The sequence below is a fragment of the Capra hircus genome, chromosome 15 (genome assembly GCF_001704415.2).
Source record: "Capra hircus breed San Clemente chromosome 15, ASM170441v1, whole genome shotgun sequence".
NCBI lineage: Eukaryota > Metazoa > Chordata > Mammalia > Artiodactyla > Bovidae > Capra > Capra hircus.
This window is the reverse complement of record NC_030822.1, coordinates 26,989,853-27,009,727: the sequence shown is the minus strand read 5'-3', so window position 1 is coordinate 27,009,727 and position 19,875 is coordinate 26,989,853. Positions and strand designations below refer to the sequence as shown.

The window sequence follows — 19,875 nt, the reverse complement described above, 5'->3', positions numbered from 1 at the left end:
TGTTTGTTAAATGACCTCTGGGGAAAGATATCTGAGGGTCAGTAGGCCACCATCCCAAAGAGAGGTGGAGAAGTCTGGCTGGATGCACACTGCGTAATCAAATGGAACTGTTGTATCAGGCTCCTGCTGTCTCAGTCATTGCACTCTGACCTCAGCATCAGATTTGGTAGGCAGTAGATTTATCTCGTCTAAGTGTGAGCCAACAGTAGAGAGGAAAATCACTCAAGGAATGTTTTTCACGTTTAGGTTCACACTCATTCTGTGTCACAGCCGTTGTGGTTGCTGCACTGATGCTTTGTATGGTCAGCTGCACTTTTTGTGTATGGGCAAAAAGAGGAAAACCAGTCTCCCCAGTCCCTATGGGATGATGTTATGTGGGGTGATGTGTCTGATTAGGTGCTCCTTGTAGAAGTGTGTTTTCTTTTTCCAGTCTTGTTTTACCTTCTCTCTTCCAGTGCAGTTTTTGCTTTCTCCTGGGTAGTTAATATGTGTATTTTACAGAGTTGGGTTGCAAAGTCATTCTTTGCCTATAGGTCCTTGCATCTAACCACGGGGTACTTATAGCATCATGAGAGATTCTTAAAATTGAGAACTAAGTTTATATAAAATGAATGATTCCCTAATATAATCAGTTCTCTTCAAGTTTAATTTCTCATATATGCTCTTAGAATTAGTAAAGAAAAACTGCCATAGGCCTCACATGGCATTTGATATTACTACATGATGTTGTTCTTCAATCATCTAGATTTTTTTTTGAAACTTTAATGGAAATTGTACATCCCTGGTGTGGCATATAGTCTACCTAGAGTTTAGAGGATAAGGTAGGGAACAAATACAGTTTTGTTTTTTTTTTTTTTTTACAGTTTTGTTTTTATGGTAAATAAAAATTCTGGATATTTTGTATATTGATTTTGTTTTTTTGGGGAAGATAGGGTATTCTTTGTTTTTGTTTTTGAAGAGTCATTCCTGCTGCTTCAACCTTTTTGAACAACTTTGTGGTCTTCAAAAATATAAAATTCAGAGAAGGGTGAACTTAAGTTATACTTATTCTTGGTTTTGGGGCTGCATGAATTATTTTCTGTGATATTTTCACTGACCATTCCAACTCATAGTAGTCTTTTTCTTTCTATTATATAATTGCCCTAATCATTTGACTTTTTCCCAGGATACAAAGCTACACACACACACACACACACATTTTATGTCTCCTCCATTAGAATCTAAACTTGGGAGTAGGAGTCATGCTTTTATAGCCGGTGTAATTTCTATGTGGTATCTTGAACCAAGGAGTTTAGGAACTTAACAGTAGTGTAGTATACTACACTTAAACTACTTAGTCCATCAACTTGTTCTGTAGATGGAAAACTCAAATAATTTGTTGTTTGATTTTATGTGTCTAATATTTACATGCATACTTATATAGCATGGATATAATAAACCTTGAGTTAGTTAGGGCTATAATTTATTTTGAAACTAACAAAAAGGCTTAGAATTGAGAAATTTTCAGGCCACAACCAGAACAACAACAACAAAAATAAAACATTTCTATTGTCCTTCATAGTTTATAAAGCTCTTTTACAAATATTATTTCATTATACCCTCAGAAATCCTATGAGGTAGAGAGGTAATTTTATTGTTGCCATTTTAGAAATAATGATACTAAGACCCAAAGAATCAACTTGCTGGTAATTGCTAGAGCTGGGACTGTAACCTAAGACTTTGAATTCTGAATGTTATACGTTTCCTATTATATCATGCTGCTTCTAGATCATTTATCCAATTTTCTTGTCAGTGGACAGGATTTCCTTTCAGTAACTCCAGTAAGTGTTGACTGAATGCTCAGGTTGTAATACAGAACACATTTTTAGGTGCATTGGGGAAAATAAGACTCATACCGCATTTCGTTCTTATGGTACATGGACATGCACCCACCTACAGAAATGCACACCTATTTATTATAGCAGTTATGACATTGAATTGTAATTTGTCTCTTTACATGTCTGTCTCTCCAACCAGATTGTGTGCTTCTTGAGCATCCTTTGATTATTCTGTGAGCTTCTTTGTATCCTCAGTGCCAAGTGTAGACTGGCACATAGGTGCCCAGTCTGTTGAATCAATGAATGAATGAATAAGACATGAAAGACATTATGTCCTCTGGGAGCTTACAGTCTTTTTGGGGAGATAAAGCATGAAGTTTGTAGTAAAACAAAGATTTTTTCAAAAGAACAAATTGTTTTTTTTTTTTTAAGAGAAACTTTGTTTATAGGGTTTTTTTTTTTTAACTAATATAAAACAGATTCCCAGCCTGTAGTTCATGTAATTGCTTCCCGGCGTCAGGATTGGTCAGAACATGAGATTGCAATGGAGACTAGCCCCACCATAATTTATCAGGATGTATCCAGTGAATCACAATCAGCTACTTCAACAATCAAAGCTCTCTTAGAACTCCAACAGACAACAGGTATGAATTCACATGCTCAGCTGAATGAAGCATGTTTTCTCTAGAGATGGGTTGTGCTAAAGTACTACTACTGTTATATTTTCTTTGTTATTATTTGAGCACATTTCCCCCCTCTGGACTTGTCTATAATCATTGGTTCAGTCTGTTTACTTGTCAGTTCATTAAGATGTTCACAGGAGTACTGAAGGATAGATAGACTGTAGTCTATTGTTTCTATCAGAAGAAAGAAGAAAAAACAGCACAGTTCTTTTCTTCTGTCTCTCCAGCTTAAAGTGGACAATCCTGTTGCCTTTTGTCACCAGAAAGGAGTAGGTCTATCGATTTCTAAGCACAAGGATAAATGCAGTACGTTTGCCAATTCTATTCAAGAATAGTAGAAGGCAAATTGGAGGGCCCCTGCCATCCTGCTTGAGCAGTTTTGTGGTCTTAAAACATTAAGGGCCTTGCTAACATTCTAATTTGTTTTTTTATCTTCTTACTTCTTTGTATAATTTAACAACCTGAGCTTCCATGCAAAGCTGTTCTCATTTAGCAAGATCCAATCAGTATTTCCAGTTATTAAATGTCTTCTATAAACTCTAGGCAAAACTGTGTTAGTTATACTGACTTTTCTAGTATAATAGATCAGATATTGTCACAGTCCTTGGGGGGGGACCTTAGTGATGATCTCGTCCAACCATTTCATTATGGATAAATATACTGAGACCTAGAGAGGTTATCCAGTTGGCTAGTGGCAGAGTGAGATTCCATGTCTTTTGATTCCCAGTTCAGTGTCCTCTCTACTTGTGGGGTGACTTTTGTATTCCTTTGGTTTTGTTTTACTTTCTTTAAATGATTATCTTGATTTTATCATATTTTATGCTTGGTGAGAATAATCTGAATGATTGCTTACTGGACTTAATTACTTACTGTTTGTTGTAACATCCACTCTATACTACCCCCAAAATACTAGCATTTATTTTAAGTCTTTTATTTTTTTATTGGTGTTATTTTTGGCTTTAGGCATTTCCTTAGCTCCTTGTCTTTGACATACTCAACTATTTCCGTTAATGCCTTATAGAGGGTGAAAACCAAATAATTTTGTAGAAAAAGTGATAATTTAGAAAGTTATTCTATCCATGGAAACCATTCTTGATTCCAGACCATTCCATAGACATTTTTGCAGAAACATATTCTCCTAACAATGAATATTTTTATTCTTCAAGAGTCATAAAAATGTAACATTTCTTTGGGAATTATCTTGAATTTTTAATAGATCAAATTAAACCGGTCACTGTGTGGTGCTCTTCCGGGCAGTTGTGTCCTGGAGCAAATAATGCTAAGTAGTGCTTACTTACCCTTTGTTTTCAGGTTGGTGAACTGAAGAATACCAGGTACTGCCTTGACTAAGGGTAAAGGAAGTGTTCTAAAGGGAGTATGTACAAGGGAAACAGATCCAGTTGTTTGGCCTAGTGATAATAGGGGGCAGATTTTAGTCTGAGTGCATATGCGTTCTTGCTGTGCTGCTGAGTATGCTTGTACAAGTTGTGCACTCTATAGCCATCCAGTAGTCTGCTGTTTTGTTTTCAACTTCCTATCTTCTTAGTCACTGCCCTTGTGGCACCCCAGAGGTCTTGTTCATTTTTCCATGGACAACTCTGGTTTTAGTACTTGTTTGTAATAAAGTTAATTTTTCCCCTGACTTTTTTATACAGTGAAGGAAAAATTGGAATCTAAACCAAGACAACCCACTATTGACCTGAGTCAAATGGCAGTGCCTATTCAGATGACCCAGGAAAAGAGACATTCTCCTGAAAGTCCATCAATTGCGGTGGTAGAGTCAGAACTAGTTGCTGAATACATCACTACTGGTAGGTGTCCTTTTAAAAAGTAGTATGAAGGTAGGAGTGCTACCTTTCTGGATTTCATGGGATGATTGTGGGAAAATATATTTTTTATATTTCTCGATCTCTTCCAGTTTTCTCTGAGAGCAGATTCCCATTGTCTTTGGGATTCACCCTGGTTTTAATGATTAGAGGGAGAAAATTGATAGATTTTACAAAGTTTGCAAGTAATATAAAACTGTAGTTGGCCTTAAAGAATATCTGTGAACATCAGGCAGCACTGGTAGTGAGAGGATAGAATATCTTTTATGGGGGAATAGATACTCATATACATTTGAATTTTTTAGTTTTGGGGAAGGGGAAGTGGGTCAGGGGTGAAAGAAAGTATAAAATCCAACCTTCCTCCCCCTTTTTAATGTAAAGAAAAAGATGTGGAAAATTTTAAATCCTTGTAAATAGTTAAGAGTTGTGATGGAAAGCACATTAGGTATTTATGTGGTCTGGCAGCAAAACACTGATGATGTTTTTGGATGGCATATGTAGAGAAGTGAAGCAGGAAGGATAATAGATTCTTTCATATTCTGGTGAGACCACACCTGGAATACTGCTTTCTGTTTTGGGCACTCTATTACTTTGCAATTTGGAGGAGTTCAGAGAGTAGTAACATGAATAATTAGGGCTTAGGAGAGATGACTTATGAGGCAGTATATAAAGAACACCTGTCTTCTGTTTTCTTAACCATAAGAGAACATAAAGTTGCAAATATTTAAAGGATGAAAATACCAAAGTGGAAAAGGAATTTTTTGACATAATTTTGGGAGATATTGTTAAGACTAATGGATTAAAATTGCCAAAAGGGAAAATCCAATTAAAAATTATGTAAAGCTATCTAGCATCTTTCTTTAGAGATACTTAGCAAAAAGCAGAGAGCAGTATGTTGGGAAAATCAATAATAACCTCTGGGGATAGACTAGATTATCAAACGGTAAATAGATAAAAAGACCTATGATATCTTCCCTTACTTATCCTTTTCAGAACGCACTGATGAGGGGACAGAGTTTGCTTTTCCCCTTCTAGGTAAGTGGTGTGCATCCATTTGTAGTAAAAGTAACTGAAGATAAAAGATGATTGTTTTGGGGGCAAACCACTTAATGGATGCGCTCTACTCTGATCTGGTAGAGGAAAGGTAAGCTCTCTACTCAGTAAAAGGGAGAAAGACTTTCCTTTTGCAGAGTAGTGGGATTCTTTCTCAGAAATGAGCAGTCTGACATTGGAAAAATAAGAGTTGTTTAAAGAAATAAGTGACTGTTTTATGGTGTTTACATGGCCCAGTTAAAGGTCACTTCAGCGGTTTTCCAAATATCTACTCTGTGACCTCCCTTCTATAATCTTCTCCCATCGTATCCTCAGCCTCACTGAGTGGTTTTTTTCTCTCTACTTCAAAGTCAACTTCCTGACCCTCTTGTATTATTCTGCAGTGGGTGTTATTTTTCTTTAACTTACGTACACTCTGGGGAATTACTATGAAGAGATTTTAGTTTCTTGAATTTATAGTATCTTGAGGATTATTCTTAAATGGTTTCAGTTGATCATCTATGGAATCTACTTCATTTCTTAATAAATGTAATAATTATAAAGATTAGTGTGGGCAGTAAAAATGTTCCATATAATCTGATAATTTCGTCAGAAATTATATTGATTATTTTTCAAATGTCATTCATTTCTGATGATACTTCTATCAGTAAAAAGCTTCACTGATTTGCTTGCTTAGTTTTAATATTATTCATATGATTTGTTTTTTCTCTTATTCAGTTGTATTATAAATGATTTCAGTATTTGTTATTTTAATACAAACCATGACTCCCTTTTTTCCAGTTTCGTTGAGCACATATGAAAGATTGTATTAACTCATATAATTTAAAATGTATATATAAAGCTTATTGTGAAATGCAGTAAGATACTATAGTGCATTTATAAAAGAGTACTAATGGTGCTGCCTGTAACCTCATATCACATGTAGGCATATATATAGCAACAATAGAAAAACTGCATGTGTGGGACTTCCTTGGTGGTCCAGTGTCAGACACTCTGAGCTCAGAGCTTCCAATGTAGGAGGCCTGAGTTTAATTCCTGGTCAGGGAACTAGATCCTACATGCTGCAACGAAAAAGATCCTGCATGCTGCAATGAGGATCAAGGATCCTGCATGCAGTACTGGGACCTAGTGCAGCCAAATAAATAAATATTAGAAAAATTTTCAAAAAAAAAAGAAAGATGGCATTTTTGAATATAGATAAAATGTGTTATAAAAATGAAGCTTATTTATATTTCACTGGATAGTTTTAAAGTTCTATACTCACAATGGCACTTTACATTGATTTTGTAGTGATCATCTTATCCTTGGGCATTTGACTATGAGTTTTCTAAGTATGGAACCACTACTACTTGAAATTGTAGATCAAGATATATGAGAATTAGAACCATGGATTATTGAGGTTTTGATAGTCTCAAAATCCTTAGCTAATTTTACAGATTTATTTTTATCTGTTTCTGATTCAAAAAGTTGGTTTCTAAAAACTATAGACATTTTTAAAGCTCTGTAGAATAAGAATTGTTGAGTATTTATACTGTTTAAAAAGTTGAAATTGAGGCTGATTAAAAGTGATAGTTTGGCATCAACATAGATGTGTAGTTTAAATGTATAGTTTACTCCATGGGACCTTCCAGCAAGAGACTAAGAGGTGGAATTATTTCTTGAACTGTACTCTTACTCATTTGTTTTGGATGAGCTGAATTTGAGAAGATGAAAGAACACTAACTTTTCTGTTATTCTGTTAACTTTATATTTTGGTACTTAACAATCTAAGGACCATTTTCAATTCATTACTTCATTTGGTCCTCTTCTAAGAAATACAATTTTAGCCCAATAAAAAACAAAAATAAAATAAAACCTAAGAACTTTAGAGATTAATAACATAGAGTTTAAGTGACCTCTTCAAATTCATATAGCTGATTGGTGGCAGAGTGGGACAGAATCCAATTGTGACTATTAATCCAGTTCTCCTTCTGTAGTATCACCTTGACCTTCTAAATCTTTAGGATATGAGATAGTGTTTTGTATATAAAGGAGTGAATGCTTCTGGTTTTTGTATTACATTTAGAACTGGGATCAAGAGGTTAAAAACTTGTACTGTCTCACTATCCTTAAAAATATTAGTCTAGGATTTGATTTGGAGAAGGCAATGGCAACCCACTCCAGTACTCTCGCCTGGAAAATCCCATGGACGGAGGAGCCTGGTGGGCTGCAGTCCATGGGGTCACTAAAAGTCGGACATGACTGAGTGACTTCACTTTCACTTTTCCTTTCATGCATTGGAGAAGGAAATGGCAACCCACTCCAGTGTTCTTGCCTGGAGAATCCCAGGGACGGGGGAGCCTGGTGGGCTGCCGTCTATGAGGTTGCACAGAGTTGGACACGACTGAAGCGATTTAGTAGTAGTAGTAGGATTTGCTTGCAGAAATTGATTGTTGTTTTGTTACCTTAATGGGGTAAAGGTCACTGGAGAAAGAGCACAACTCACAGGAGGATATAGCTTTAAGGGACTTGTTCCTCCTTTGTGATAATAGTTTTCACAGTGCTTCCACATACATTTCTCATCTCATCCTTATAATAGCTCTGTTATTCCCATTTTACAGATGAGGACACAGAGTCTCAGAGAAGATAAGTGACTTTCTCAGAGTTACACAGCTCATAAATGGGCAGACTCTGGTCTTCTGCCTCCTAGTACCACACTTTCTCTCTGTGATGCAGTCTCACAGACAGTTGTTTAAAATGACTACTGGTTACAGATGCTGTGGTGATTTCTGGAGAAATATCATCACCTCCTCTATTTTCAGTCAGCCACCGCTCCCAGCCCCAACAGCCCTCCCAGCCTCAGCGGACCCTCCTCCAGCATGTGGCTCAGTCACAGACTGCAACACAGACATCCGTGGTGGTGAAGTCCATCCCAGCTTCTTCCCCTGGAGCAATCACCCACATAATGCAGCAGGTTGTATCTCTTCTTTTTCCTTCTACCTTCTATAGCTGCTTCCTTCCTGAAATAAGATTCAGTTTCATCTCCTATTATAAGAGGGGAAATAACTGAGTTAAAGAGCGTTAGTATAGTTCTTTTCATATGTGAGGGGTGAGTAAAGGAAATGAACTGAGTGTCTTAACACCAGAAGGTAATTAAGAAATAATATTCTTGGATCTTCTGTGAACTGTTAATGTTTGAAAAGGGTAAAGCTATCTAGATGAATCTATGACATCAGAATTGGTCACTGTTTCTATGTATTTTCTTGTTATGGAAGGGTTTATCACTGAGGCAAGATTTTCAAATGAAATAGAAGTTGGCTTCTTTAAGCTGTTTGATGCTGAGTTTTTCATTTGTTTTAGTTTTTTGCTTTCATAATGAATCCTTATGGGAACATTAAAAATAACTAGGTAAATATTATTTGACTTCTTTTATTGAATGTGACCAACTGAAGAAGAGACTGAACAGGAAGGGAAATGAATTAATATAAAACAGAAAATGTGGTACCAAGGGTAATGGGGAAAAGGTAAAAAATACATTGATATATTGATTTTGTGCCAGATACTATGCTTTGAGCTTTAAATGCTTTAACTTATTTAATTCTTGTTATGAGCCTGCAAGGTGATTATATCATCCCTCTTACAAATGAGGAAACTCATGCCCGTAGAAATTAACCTATTCTGGATGGCAGAACCAGGATTTAAATCTAAAGAATCCTGCCTCTATTATAAAGTGATATCATAAATATCAGATTTAAGCATGACTTATCATTAGTAGCCACATAAATTATCATTACTCAACTGGTAGCAGTTGAGCATAATTACAGGCAAACTACTCGAAAGGCATGAAGAAATTGTTGAATTAAAAACCTGTTTATGTAAGGTCATTGTGAGATAGGGGAGAGTTTCAATTTGATCTCAGAGTTTTAAAGTTTAAGTAGATGTGTAGCATTTGATAAAGCAGTGGGAAGGATGGGATTGGGATGGATCTTCTGTCACTGAGGGAAAGCAGATGGCCAGAGATTTTGCTGGGTGTTAGCTCTCAGCCTGGAGTCTGGCCCTCATCTGGCTGTCCTGACATTGACTTTTCTCAAGACACCCGTGGAGGTCGGACAGCTGGCTCTAACCAAGATCACTCACGATCGCCGCCGCCTCCCGGCGCTGTTGTGACTGACATCAGGCCATCGCTGTTTCTCCTGACAGGAGTGCTCTTGTCGCTGCCGCAGTTTCCTTCCCTCCTGGGAGGGAGCCGGGTGTGGGAGAGCCGTTGCCTGGTGGGCGTGGAACCTGGGCGAGGAGGGCCGGGGCAGAGGGCAGATCACTCAGACCTTGCTAGGCCTGGCCACCCGTCTCCACCCTTAGCAAAGAGGCCCTCTGCGGAGACTGGGATGGGCAAGGCCCTCAGACAATGCCTACCTTCTGGACCGTGCTGAATGGGTGCACAGCACAAGTGGGCATCTCTGAACCTTGGATTTTCTCTAGATACTTCACTTCTGGGTTGCTGTGTTCTTCCTTTGGATAGATGAACAGCTCTGGAGCTGTGTCCTGAGCCAGAGACCCTTTTCTTTTCCCATCTTGTGCTGTGCTTACAGAGCATCCTTATTTTCCTTACCTTTTAAGTTCTGGGCCCTCTGAGAGTTTTCTTACTGCAGTACATTTGCCAGTTTTTGCGGTACTTAATGTCTAAGAGTTGAAATTTTAAGAGTCTCAATCTAAGGCTGCCTTTAGATTTAGAGACCTTGAGAGTTTTTTGGTCTTCTTAGGTTCTCCCTTCTGAAAATTTTGAATGATTCTCATAATCAAGTCTTTTCCAATTTGAGGAAAATGTAGCAATATAGGTGTTTTTCTTATTTCATTCTTACTTTGTGCCTTTTTTACTTAGGCATTAAGCAGTCACACTGCTTTTACCAAACACAGCGAGGAACTTGGAACTGAGGAGGGCGAGGTTGAAGAGATGGACACTTTAGACCCTCAGACAGGCCTGTTTTATCGATCTGCCCTGACTCAGTCACAGTCAGCTAAGCCGCAGAAACTTAGCCAGCCACAGCTGGAACAGACTCAGCTGCAAGTGAAAACTCTGCAGTGCTTCCAGACTAAACAGAAGCAGACCATCCACGTGCAGGCAGACCAGCTCCAGCACAAACTCCCGCAAATGCCCCAGCTTTCCATCAGGCATCAAAAACTCACCCCTCTCCAGCAAGAACAAGCACAGCCCAAGCCAGATGTACAGCACACACAGCATCCCATGGTGGCCAAAGACAGGCAGCTTCCTACCTTAATGGCACAGCCCCCACAGACTGTAGTACAGGTGCTTGCCGTGAAAACCACGCAGCAGCTCCCTAAACTGCAGCAGGCTCCGAACCAACCAAAAATCTACGTGCAGCCCCAAACCCCCCAGAGCCAAATGCCGCTCCCAGCCTCTTCAGAGAAACAGCCGGCAAGCCAGGTAACGGAATATTGATAGCATGCAAAGTTAAACTTCTCTGTTCACGGAAAAAAATGAAAACATCACGACCCTATCGTGATTAGCGGTGCATTCTCCTGGCAAGAGGAAACTCAAAAGCCTCATTACTCTGGTATTACTTTACTCCATCAGAAGGTTGACATTAGGGAAGAAATGTACGCATTAATATAGGAAGAAAAAAAGCATAGCACTCAGAACTTGAATTTCCAGGCAGTTTTTAATGAAATAACTTCAGCATTGATCAATAATGCATAGATATACCTAAATTATTTTTATTTTTTTAGGCATAAAGTATTTATTTCCATGCCTGTAATCTCTTATTTCTGTGGCAATAATGCTGATAAGTAAACTACAGTCTTTTAAGGAGCTTCATTGACCGTCTTCATTTGTAGTTTACACCACCACCATTTGGTTAATGAATTTATCTTCTAGATTTCAGAGGAATTATCTGTGAATATTGAAAAGAAAAATTATATTAGGGAAAATTAGTGGCTTTGGAGTGATGTATATGTATATGTGTGTGTTATAAATACATATATATATATAGAATATGTTTGTATAAATGTATTTTGAAGCAAAAGATTGAAAAAACCCTACTTTTATTTTAAAAAGCTGAAGATTATATGAAATGATTTGAGATGGGTTTAAGGTGTACTGTGTGGGGATGTAAATCCCAAGGAAAACAAGGCTGCTGTGACTTTTTTTCCTTTACTGCTATGAACCTTGGCTGGCTAAACAAAGGTTCTTTTGACCCCTCCTCTTTCGCTAGGTTTCTTAAAGGTAACCAGATACTTTCCCATCAGCCCTCTTATTGAAACACCAAGCTTCAAAATATCTTCCTAGTATACAGCACAAATGTTTCTTTTGCCATTATTGTCTGGGGTGTTTAATAGGTTTTCTCAAAGATATGTAGCTGTAACACACACAACCCCAATTTGTTTTCAGGTGGAGCAGCCAATTATAACCCAAGGATCCTCTGTTACAAAGATAACTTTTGAGGGGCGCCAGCCTCCCACAGTTACAAAGATAACTGGTGGCAGTTCTGTGCCTAAGTTGACATCACCAGTTACAAGCATATCTCCCATTCAGGCCTCTGAGAAGACAGCAGTGTCAGACATTTTGAAAATGTCTTTGATGGAAGCTCAGATTGATACAAATGTAGAGCATTTGGTAGTGGATCCCCCAAAGAAGGCTCTTGCCACTAGTGTGCTCACTGGTGAAGCAGGATCATTACCCTCCACCCATGTGGTGGTGGCAGGGATGGCGAATTCCACTCCCCAGCAACAGAAATGTAGAGAGTCCTGTTCAAGTCCATCTGCTGTTGGCCCTCCCCTAACGACAAGGAAAATCGATGCACCAGGAGTGCCTGCGACAGGCCAGTTCATGCGTATTCAGAATGTAGGCCAAAAGAAAGCTGAAGAGAGCCCAGCAGAAATTATCATCCAGGTAAGAATCAGAAGGAACACAAGGAATCTTGGGTGTCTTGAGGGTTGTGGGTTTGGTGTGTTTTGGGATGTCACAGGAAGAGTCAAGCCAAAATGGCAAAGAGATTATCAAATTTGATTTATTACCTATTACAAATATACAAGTTTATAATTATTTTCTGAAACAGAATCCTAGAAAATTGATAGATATTATCACAGCAGTACACCTTAGAGACAGTCAAGGGCCCTGAGCCCCTGTGTCTGCTTGATTCATAGATGCAAGCCACACTTGCCAGTGTTGACTCAGCAGTCAACCTACAAAATCAGCAACTTTCCAGGTCAAATTTTGGGCTTCTCAGTCTTTGCCTAGAGTATAAGTAGTTTGTACTCCTGGGATATAACTGGATTGTACTCCTATTTCAAGTTAATTTCAGAGACCCTTGTAGAAACACAGTTCTTGATCTTGATCCAAATTTATGGTTTTCAGCACTATAAAACCTTAATTAACTGAAATGTCTAGAGAACCATGTTGTAAAAGAATGTTTCTTAGTAATTTAATTTTATAACTAACTTGGGATTAACCGTAAAGCTTTGCTTTTTATTTCAATCATTATATTATTGAAAAATCTTATTATGGTTACTCTCCTGCCTTGGTAAGTACAGGCTAGTGAACATGACATTATTGACAGTAGATTTTCCTATGCCTCACATTCCCTTCATTCTATAATTCATCTGTTATCATATATAATCCAGACTGAAGAGTTACTGGGTCCAGACTAGCTTTTAGAAGTTGTGTTTTATTTCCTTCTCTCCTTGCAAGGTTTCAGGTTTTTTTCTTGACATTTGTCATTTTTTGCTTAGAAGGTATCAGAGCAGCACATTTTAGTTAATTGAGAATTTGGATTTATTGAAATGCAGATAATCTAGTATTTACTATGGATGGTAGTATTTATTGTACTATATTGTGTGAGTTAGACTATTCTGTAGTAAATTTTGCCTTTCCTGTGATCCCAAGCCATGAAAGAATGCAAGTTGACCGATATTAACCCAGATAGGATTTATCTTAGTATAGGGGAAATGCTTAAACGCAAATAGATCTGGCCATTGAATTATTCAAACATTTTGTTCCTGTCAAAACAAATAGTGAACTAAATAATCGTTGACCAAATGGATTTGTTACGTGTTTTTTCCCCCTGAAGAGGTAGCATTGCCTGCTAAGTCGCTTCAGTCGTGTCTGACTCTTTGCGACCCTATGGACTGCACCAGTCTCCTCTGTCCATGGGATTCTCCAGGCAAGAATACTGGAGAGGGTTGCCATGCCCTTCTCCACTGAAGAGGTAGGGTTTGGTGGAAAAGGAGGTTTCGTGGCTTTGCTATTCACTGTGTGACTTTGGGCAAGACTACTTAACCTCACTGTGCCTTAGTTTCCTCATCAGTAAAATGGGAATAAGGAATGCCTACTTTACGTGGTTGACATAAGGATTATATAAAATTGAGATGAAGCACTTAGCACAGTACCTGGCTTGTAGTGATTGCCCAATATATGATAGCTATTCCTATTTTTACTAATATTTACTGTGGCCCCTGGCAGTTTAAGTTCTTTAAATTTGTATACTTGCTAAATTGAAAATTATTTTGAATAGCTTATGTGGAAATTATTTTCTATACTTCATGAACAGGGGTTAAAATGTAATTTGCTTCCTGTATCAAAGATGATAGCTAATGAGTAGGTTCTCTGCAAGATTACTGAGCTAATTTTTAGCATTTACTATGTGCTGGGTTGATGTGTCACTGTGTCAGAGGGAAGAGCAGCATTAAGGACCAAGCTTTTGGAGTCAGAAATATCTAGATTTGAATCCCATAATCCTTACCTACTTTGTGGCTTTGAGCAACAGTTAACCTCTGTTCCTGTGATGAAGGGAAAACAATAACAGCTCAAAGAGTTGTTTTGAGGATTGAATAAATATCTGGTTAAGTGTCCTATATAGAGTAATACTCAATAAGGATAGCTCTTGTTGTTATAATCATCACTAACAGATTGTTGGAACATTTATTTTCAGGTCTCAGTAGTTATGCTTAGCTTTGACCCAAAGTATTGATTTTTACTCATTCAGTAAAATACCTACTGACTTGAGTGAAGGAAGTCTGCAGAAGTTCCTTGATTTCTTGAAAAGTGTTCTGTAAAAATTCAGCATGTTTAATATTAAGTACCTTGTAGACAGATAATCCATATTTCTTTTATTCATTCATTCATTCCACATGGATTATTTGACCTCTGTGTTCCAGGCACTGTGCTAGGTGTAAGGATAGAGGAGTACACAAGATGAATGTATCTTCTATTTTAAAGGAGTCTGTATGTATATAGAATTCATGGAATTTAGATCTGTAGGGATATTTAAAGCATATCTTTTCTAATGATCTTATTTTACACAAAATTAAACTAAAGCTTAAGAAGGGAAGTGACTTATTCAGAGGTCCACAGCAAGTCACAGCTAGAGCTGAACTAAAATTCTGACCCCACCAGCGACTTTTTCACAGTGATCAGCTGCATGGAACAAGGGCAGGAGCATGAGGGAAGACAAAAAACTTTACCACTTTAGAATCAATGCCTAGGCATTTTACACCATTTTCTTGAGAGTGTTAAAACTAAATTTGCATCTCTCCTCAGTGGAAGGTTGTTTTGATTAGGTATATTTTCAAAATGCTGATATTCAACTTTGCTCCTGGGTTCTTTATGTTAAAGATACATCATTCATTGGGAAAGTTAAGAATCCTTTGGCAATGCAGGAGACCGGAGTTCAATCCCTGGGTTGGGAAGATCCCCTCGAGAAAGGAAAGGCTACCTACTCCAGTATTCTGGCGCAGAGAATTCCATGGGCTATATAGTCCTTGGGGTCGCAGAGTCAGACATGACTGAGCAACTTTCAGTTTCAATGTGTGCCAGACCCTGTTCAAAGGTCTGGGTATCTAGCGGTGAAAAAGATAGTCAGGATATGTGCTCTGGTTCAAACTGTCTTGGATCTTACATTCTAAGGATGAGAAGAAAACAAAGAGATGATAAATCAATAAAGCAAATGTACAGAACATAATAGGGGTTAGGGGTGGGATCGACCCAGTACTCTGGTTCCCCTTCATAGAAGGAAGGCTTCTCAAAGCCTTTTACTTGAAGCATTTGAGCTAAGATGCAGATGATAAGAATGGAACCAGCCACGTAAAGATTTAGAGGAAGGATATTCCAGAAAGAGGGGAAGAACTAGTGCACACACCCTGTGGCACAAGTGAGTTTGCAAAAGGCTGGAGACATAGTAAGGTTTTTGATTTATAGCAAGAACAATAGGAAACAACTGTAGAATTTTCAGTAAGGGTATGTATGATATGAACTGATACGCCTTTTAAGAAGGTATATAATAAAGTTGAGAAAAAAAGAATCTGACAAGGCAATATGGCCTAATACATGTTTATCTTTTGGTACTTTTATTGTTTAAAAGACTGTTTGTCCTCTCTAGCCTTATTTTCAATAAAGATTATTAGAATGTGACCCAAACAAATAAGTTCACCTTTGAACTACCAAAGGGCTTAAAAATATTGTGGTATCAGTGGATTAATCATTCATCTTGCAGAAGCAAAATCTAATGCATTTACATTTAAATTTTGCTTAATGACCAAATAAAAATATCCTCAGAGTCTGTCTCTTGAATTAGGCATGGACTTCAGCCTCCTTTGTTAGAAGAGGCACCATCAGGGAGTGGAGAGATCACTTTGCGTTGTAGAGGACTTGGATTTGAATCCTGGCATCCTAGCATTAACGCTGACCAACTGTGTGACCTTGATTAAGTCACTTACTATCTTAGTTTCCTCATTTGTAAAATGGGAATAGTATTAAGCATCTAGCATAGTGCCAGGCATCTAGTAGTTGTCCAGTTAATGTCAGTTTCCTTATTTCCTTCCTTGTTATTGTTGAGGACATCCTTCTGTTACCTTTTTTCTTTTTTTTTTTTTAACCATGAAGCTTCTTTCCTGTCTTCTCTTCCAGGCCATTCCCCAGTATGCTATTCCTTGCCACTCCAGCTCCAACGTGGTCGTAGAGCCCAGCGGGCTCCTTGAACTGAACAATTTCACCAGTCAGCAGTTGGATGATGATGAGACGGCCATGGAGCAGGACATAGACAGTAGCACAGAGGATGGAACTGAACCCAGCCCCTCTCAGAGTTCTGCTGAGCGATCCTAGTGTTTGGACACAGGAGTGCACTTTAAAACCTACTTGGTTACCAAGTGTCCAGGGAAGCCCTTGTATTTTGATGTCTAAAGAGAGCACTTTGCCCATGCTTAGACTGTGGACCCTGAAACAGCAGTGTTTCAACAAGAATTGCTGCAGGAGTAGCATTTTAAAACAAGATAAAACTCACAGGGGAATGTACTTTTTTTTAGAAAAAGAAAAAAGATGCACATCTACGGTGACATAAGACCTGATATTCTTTCTCTGTTGGACCATGGCTAATGGAAAAGTTTGTCTTGCAGTGGAAAGAGTCTTTTCCTGTGAATGTTCCTCAACTGGTTTCTACTGAGCAAACACCATCAAAAAAGGAGAATGTGAATAGTTTGTATTTTGAAACAGTGTGTCAGGAACAGTGGTTTTTTAAAAAAATCTTGTATGTTTTTGCAAATCCCTCCAAGTGCTGAATTGGTTAACATTTTACATCTCCTCAGTTCATATTTTATAAAATAACTAGTTCTTTGATACTGGCATTAAAGAATCCTTGTTAGATGGTGGAAATCAGGTCCCTAACCAGTGGGAAAAGCTTTTTTGGGTGGTTTGTACATTCTCACCAGTTGTATGCTAATTTATTGCGTTGTCCTTCCTTTGTGCTCTAGGCAGCACACTTGCTTTCTATTTATTTAAATGTAAACATTTCAAAGCAGGCCATATTCCTTCTGACAAATTTCCTGTAACCCAGGAGTGTCTACCCTTTCCACCTCCCACCCCCTCCCCCTTTCTCCTTTAAGAAAACTTATGAGAAAATGTTTCATTGTGAAACAGAGGAAAAGAAATATTTTCTAGTCCAAAGGAAATGTTCAGTTATGTTCAGGAAAACAAATTATTCATATGATGCTATCTTAACACTGAAATTGCACATTCATGTTGGACTGAGACTTTGAAAATAACTTTTACATACCTTTGTTTAACCCCCTTTGAAATGTATAAAAAGTTCATTTACAGTTCTAAATGTAATGTTTTTAAGCATTCTACCTTTTTAGGACATGATTTGTTTAAGCAATATGTATGGGTCTTGTGATCACTGTCTGTCACAAGTAGAGTGAAGGGTAAGAGGGTGGGAATGGGTGAGTCAGTTTTGACAAGTTGTGGCAAAGGAAACTATACTTTTCATTTTTTAAAAAAATGTAAATAGAAAAGTTTTTAACGGTTTTATATAGATTTCACTATAAATAAGCATTTTAAGACTGACAAATGTTGAACTGTATATACATATATCAGCATAACTGCCCAATTTTTTGGTGCTGAAGTACTGTAAAGTAGAATTCATCAATGGTCTCCTAATTTTTACATCTATATCTGGAAAAAAAAAAACAACTGTGATCCTATAGTTAATAAATTCCCACTAGAGTGACACTGAAGATTTAAACACAGGCATTCACAGATGCACTGATTTGTTGTACTTGTCATTATTTCTGCTACATGATAATGACTTATACCCATAGATGGAGCTGTTGGGTATTATTTTGTTGTACAAATTCCTGTTTGAAAGACTTTGTGACTGTTTCTAGTTAAGTAATTTTTTTAACCTTTTGGGTTATAGACTTCTTTGAAAATCTGATGACACTTTGAACTCTCACCAAAAAGTGAAAACTCTCACATGCCAATATACATATTAGGTTTTGCAATTTTTAAGGGTTCGTGGGCCTCTAAGCCTATCTATGTGTTCCAGGTTAAGCCCTCTGTTAACGGTCAGTCCATTACTTACAGATGTAAGTTTTTATAAAATAAAATATCTTAAATATTCATGGATCAGGTAACAGCAAACTTGAATAAAGTCATTATGTTCTACTTCTGCATATTCCGGCACCATAGCATACCTGTGTCCCTTTGAGAATTTAGCCTTAATATGTTTCAGCAACTAAAATGGCAGATGAAATTTCCATAGTCTGCATTTTTAAAAATTAGTATATATTTTAACAAATTATCAAATGAGGGATTTAATTTTTTTCTTTTAAAAACTGTTAAGGACAGCATGAATTTCAATTTATTTGACAAATATTAATTAAACATCTTCCTTGTGCTAGATGCTAGGCTAAAGCACCAGGTATGTACCATAGTGAATAAACAGAAAATCCTTCCCTTGTGGAGTTGACAAGCAGGGTTACTGGCTGATGAAATGGATATGAAGGCTAAAGCAAAGAAGAAACAAGAGTGGCTCTTAGGTTTCTTAATTTAGTGGGTGGATGGTAATGCCATTCATGGATCTCTAGGCATCCTTTAACTGAAAATCTTAGCCTTAGATCGTTTACTGTTTCATATGTTTAAGTTCATAAATTTAAGTTTACATCACCCATGTGAAAGGTATTCCAAGATTACAATGCAAATGCTACAAAATGAATAAAACCCTAACAACTGTTATAAGCAGTGATAAGAAAAATCTGTTTGGTTTAAAGGAAATTTTGATAAATGCTTCATACTAGCAGTTGGAGTTTATGGTGAAATTACAGAACTTTAAAAAAATGAGCAGTTTTACTGAGATTACTTCACATCATACCATTCACCCATTTAAAGTATTATAGTTCAGTGGTTTTTTTAGTGTTTTTAGAGTTGGGCAGTCATCACTACAGTCAATTTTAGAGCATTTGTATAACCCCCCAAAGAAACCCTGTATGCCTGAAACCACCACCACCCTGGCCCTGGGTGTCCTCTAATCTTTCTGTCCCTATGGATTTATCTGTTCTGGACATTTCATCTAAATGGAACCATGTAATATGTGGTCTTTTATGACTGTCCTCTTTCACTTAATGTAGTGTTTTCAAGGTTCATTCATGTTGCAGCGTGCATCAGTGCCCCATTCCTTTTTATGACTCAGTAATAGTCCACTGTGTGGATATACCACATTTTGTCCATCAGTTGATGGGCATTTGTGTTGTTTCTACTTTGAGGCTCTTATGAATGATACTATTATGAACATTTGTGTACAAGTTTTACGTAAGTTTTCAATTCTCTTGGGTAGATATCTAGGAGTGCAATGTCTGGGTCATGTGGAAAGTATTTTTAACAGTTTGAAGAACTGCCAAACTCTTTTCTACAGTGACTGCACATTTTATATTCTTGCCAGCAGTGTTGGAGATCTCCAATTTCTCTGTGTCTTGGTCAACACTGGCTGTAATTTTAATTGTAGTTATGCTAACATATGAAGGGTCCTGATACATATTCTCTTGATGGCTAGTGATGAGTATTTTTTCATGTGTTTATCGGCCATTCATACATCTGTGGAGAAATGTTCTTTGCCTGTTTATTAATTAAATCATTTTCTATTTTTTTATTTAAATTGAGAACTTTTGAAGTACAGAAATATTACTACTATTAAAAGTAGGTTTTCTGGAAATTAATTCATCACCCTTAAAATCTTA

General features: G+C 37.4%; 1 protein-coding gene across 9 annotated transcripts in view; it reads left to right on the top strand.

Moving 5' to 3' along the window:
• EMSY (EMSY, BRCA2 interacting transcriptional repressor) overlaps positions 1–19,218 on the top strand; it is an 82,003-nt gene extending 62,785 nt beyond the window's left edge. For 4 of the 9 annotated variants that reach the window (XM_018059320.1, XM_013969807.2, XM_013969808.2 and 1 more), the window contains 7 exons: positions 2,297–2,461; positions 4,156–4,311; positions 5,320–5,361; positions 8,181–8,332; positions 10,238–10,801; positions 11,765–12,265; positions 16,277–19,218. In XM_018059320.1, the coding sequence (XP_017914809.1) occupies positions 2,297–2,461; positions 4,156–4,311; positions 5,320–5,361; positions 8,181–8,332; positions 10,238–10,801; positions 11,765–12,265; positions 16,277–16,471 (1,775 nt within the window). In that variant the 3' untranslated portion in view covers positions 16,472–19,218. The remainder of the gene's footprint in view (positions 1–2,296; positions 2,462–4,155; positions 4,312–5,319; positions 5,362–8,180; positions 8,333–10,237; positions 10,802–11,764; positions 12,266–16,276) is intronic. The other 5 variants (XM_013969812.2, XM_005690008.3, XM_013969809.2 and 2 more) reach the window with 5 other exon arrangements.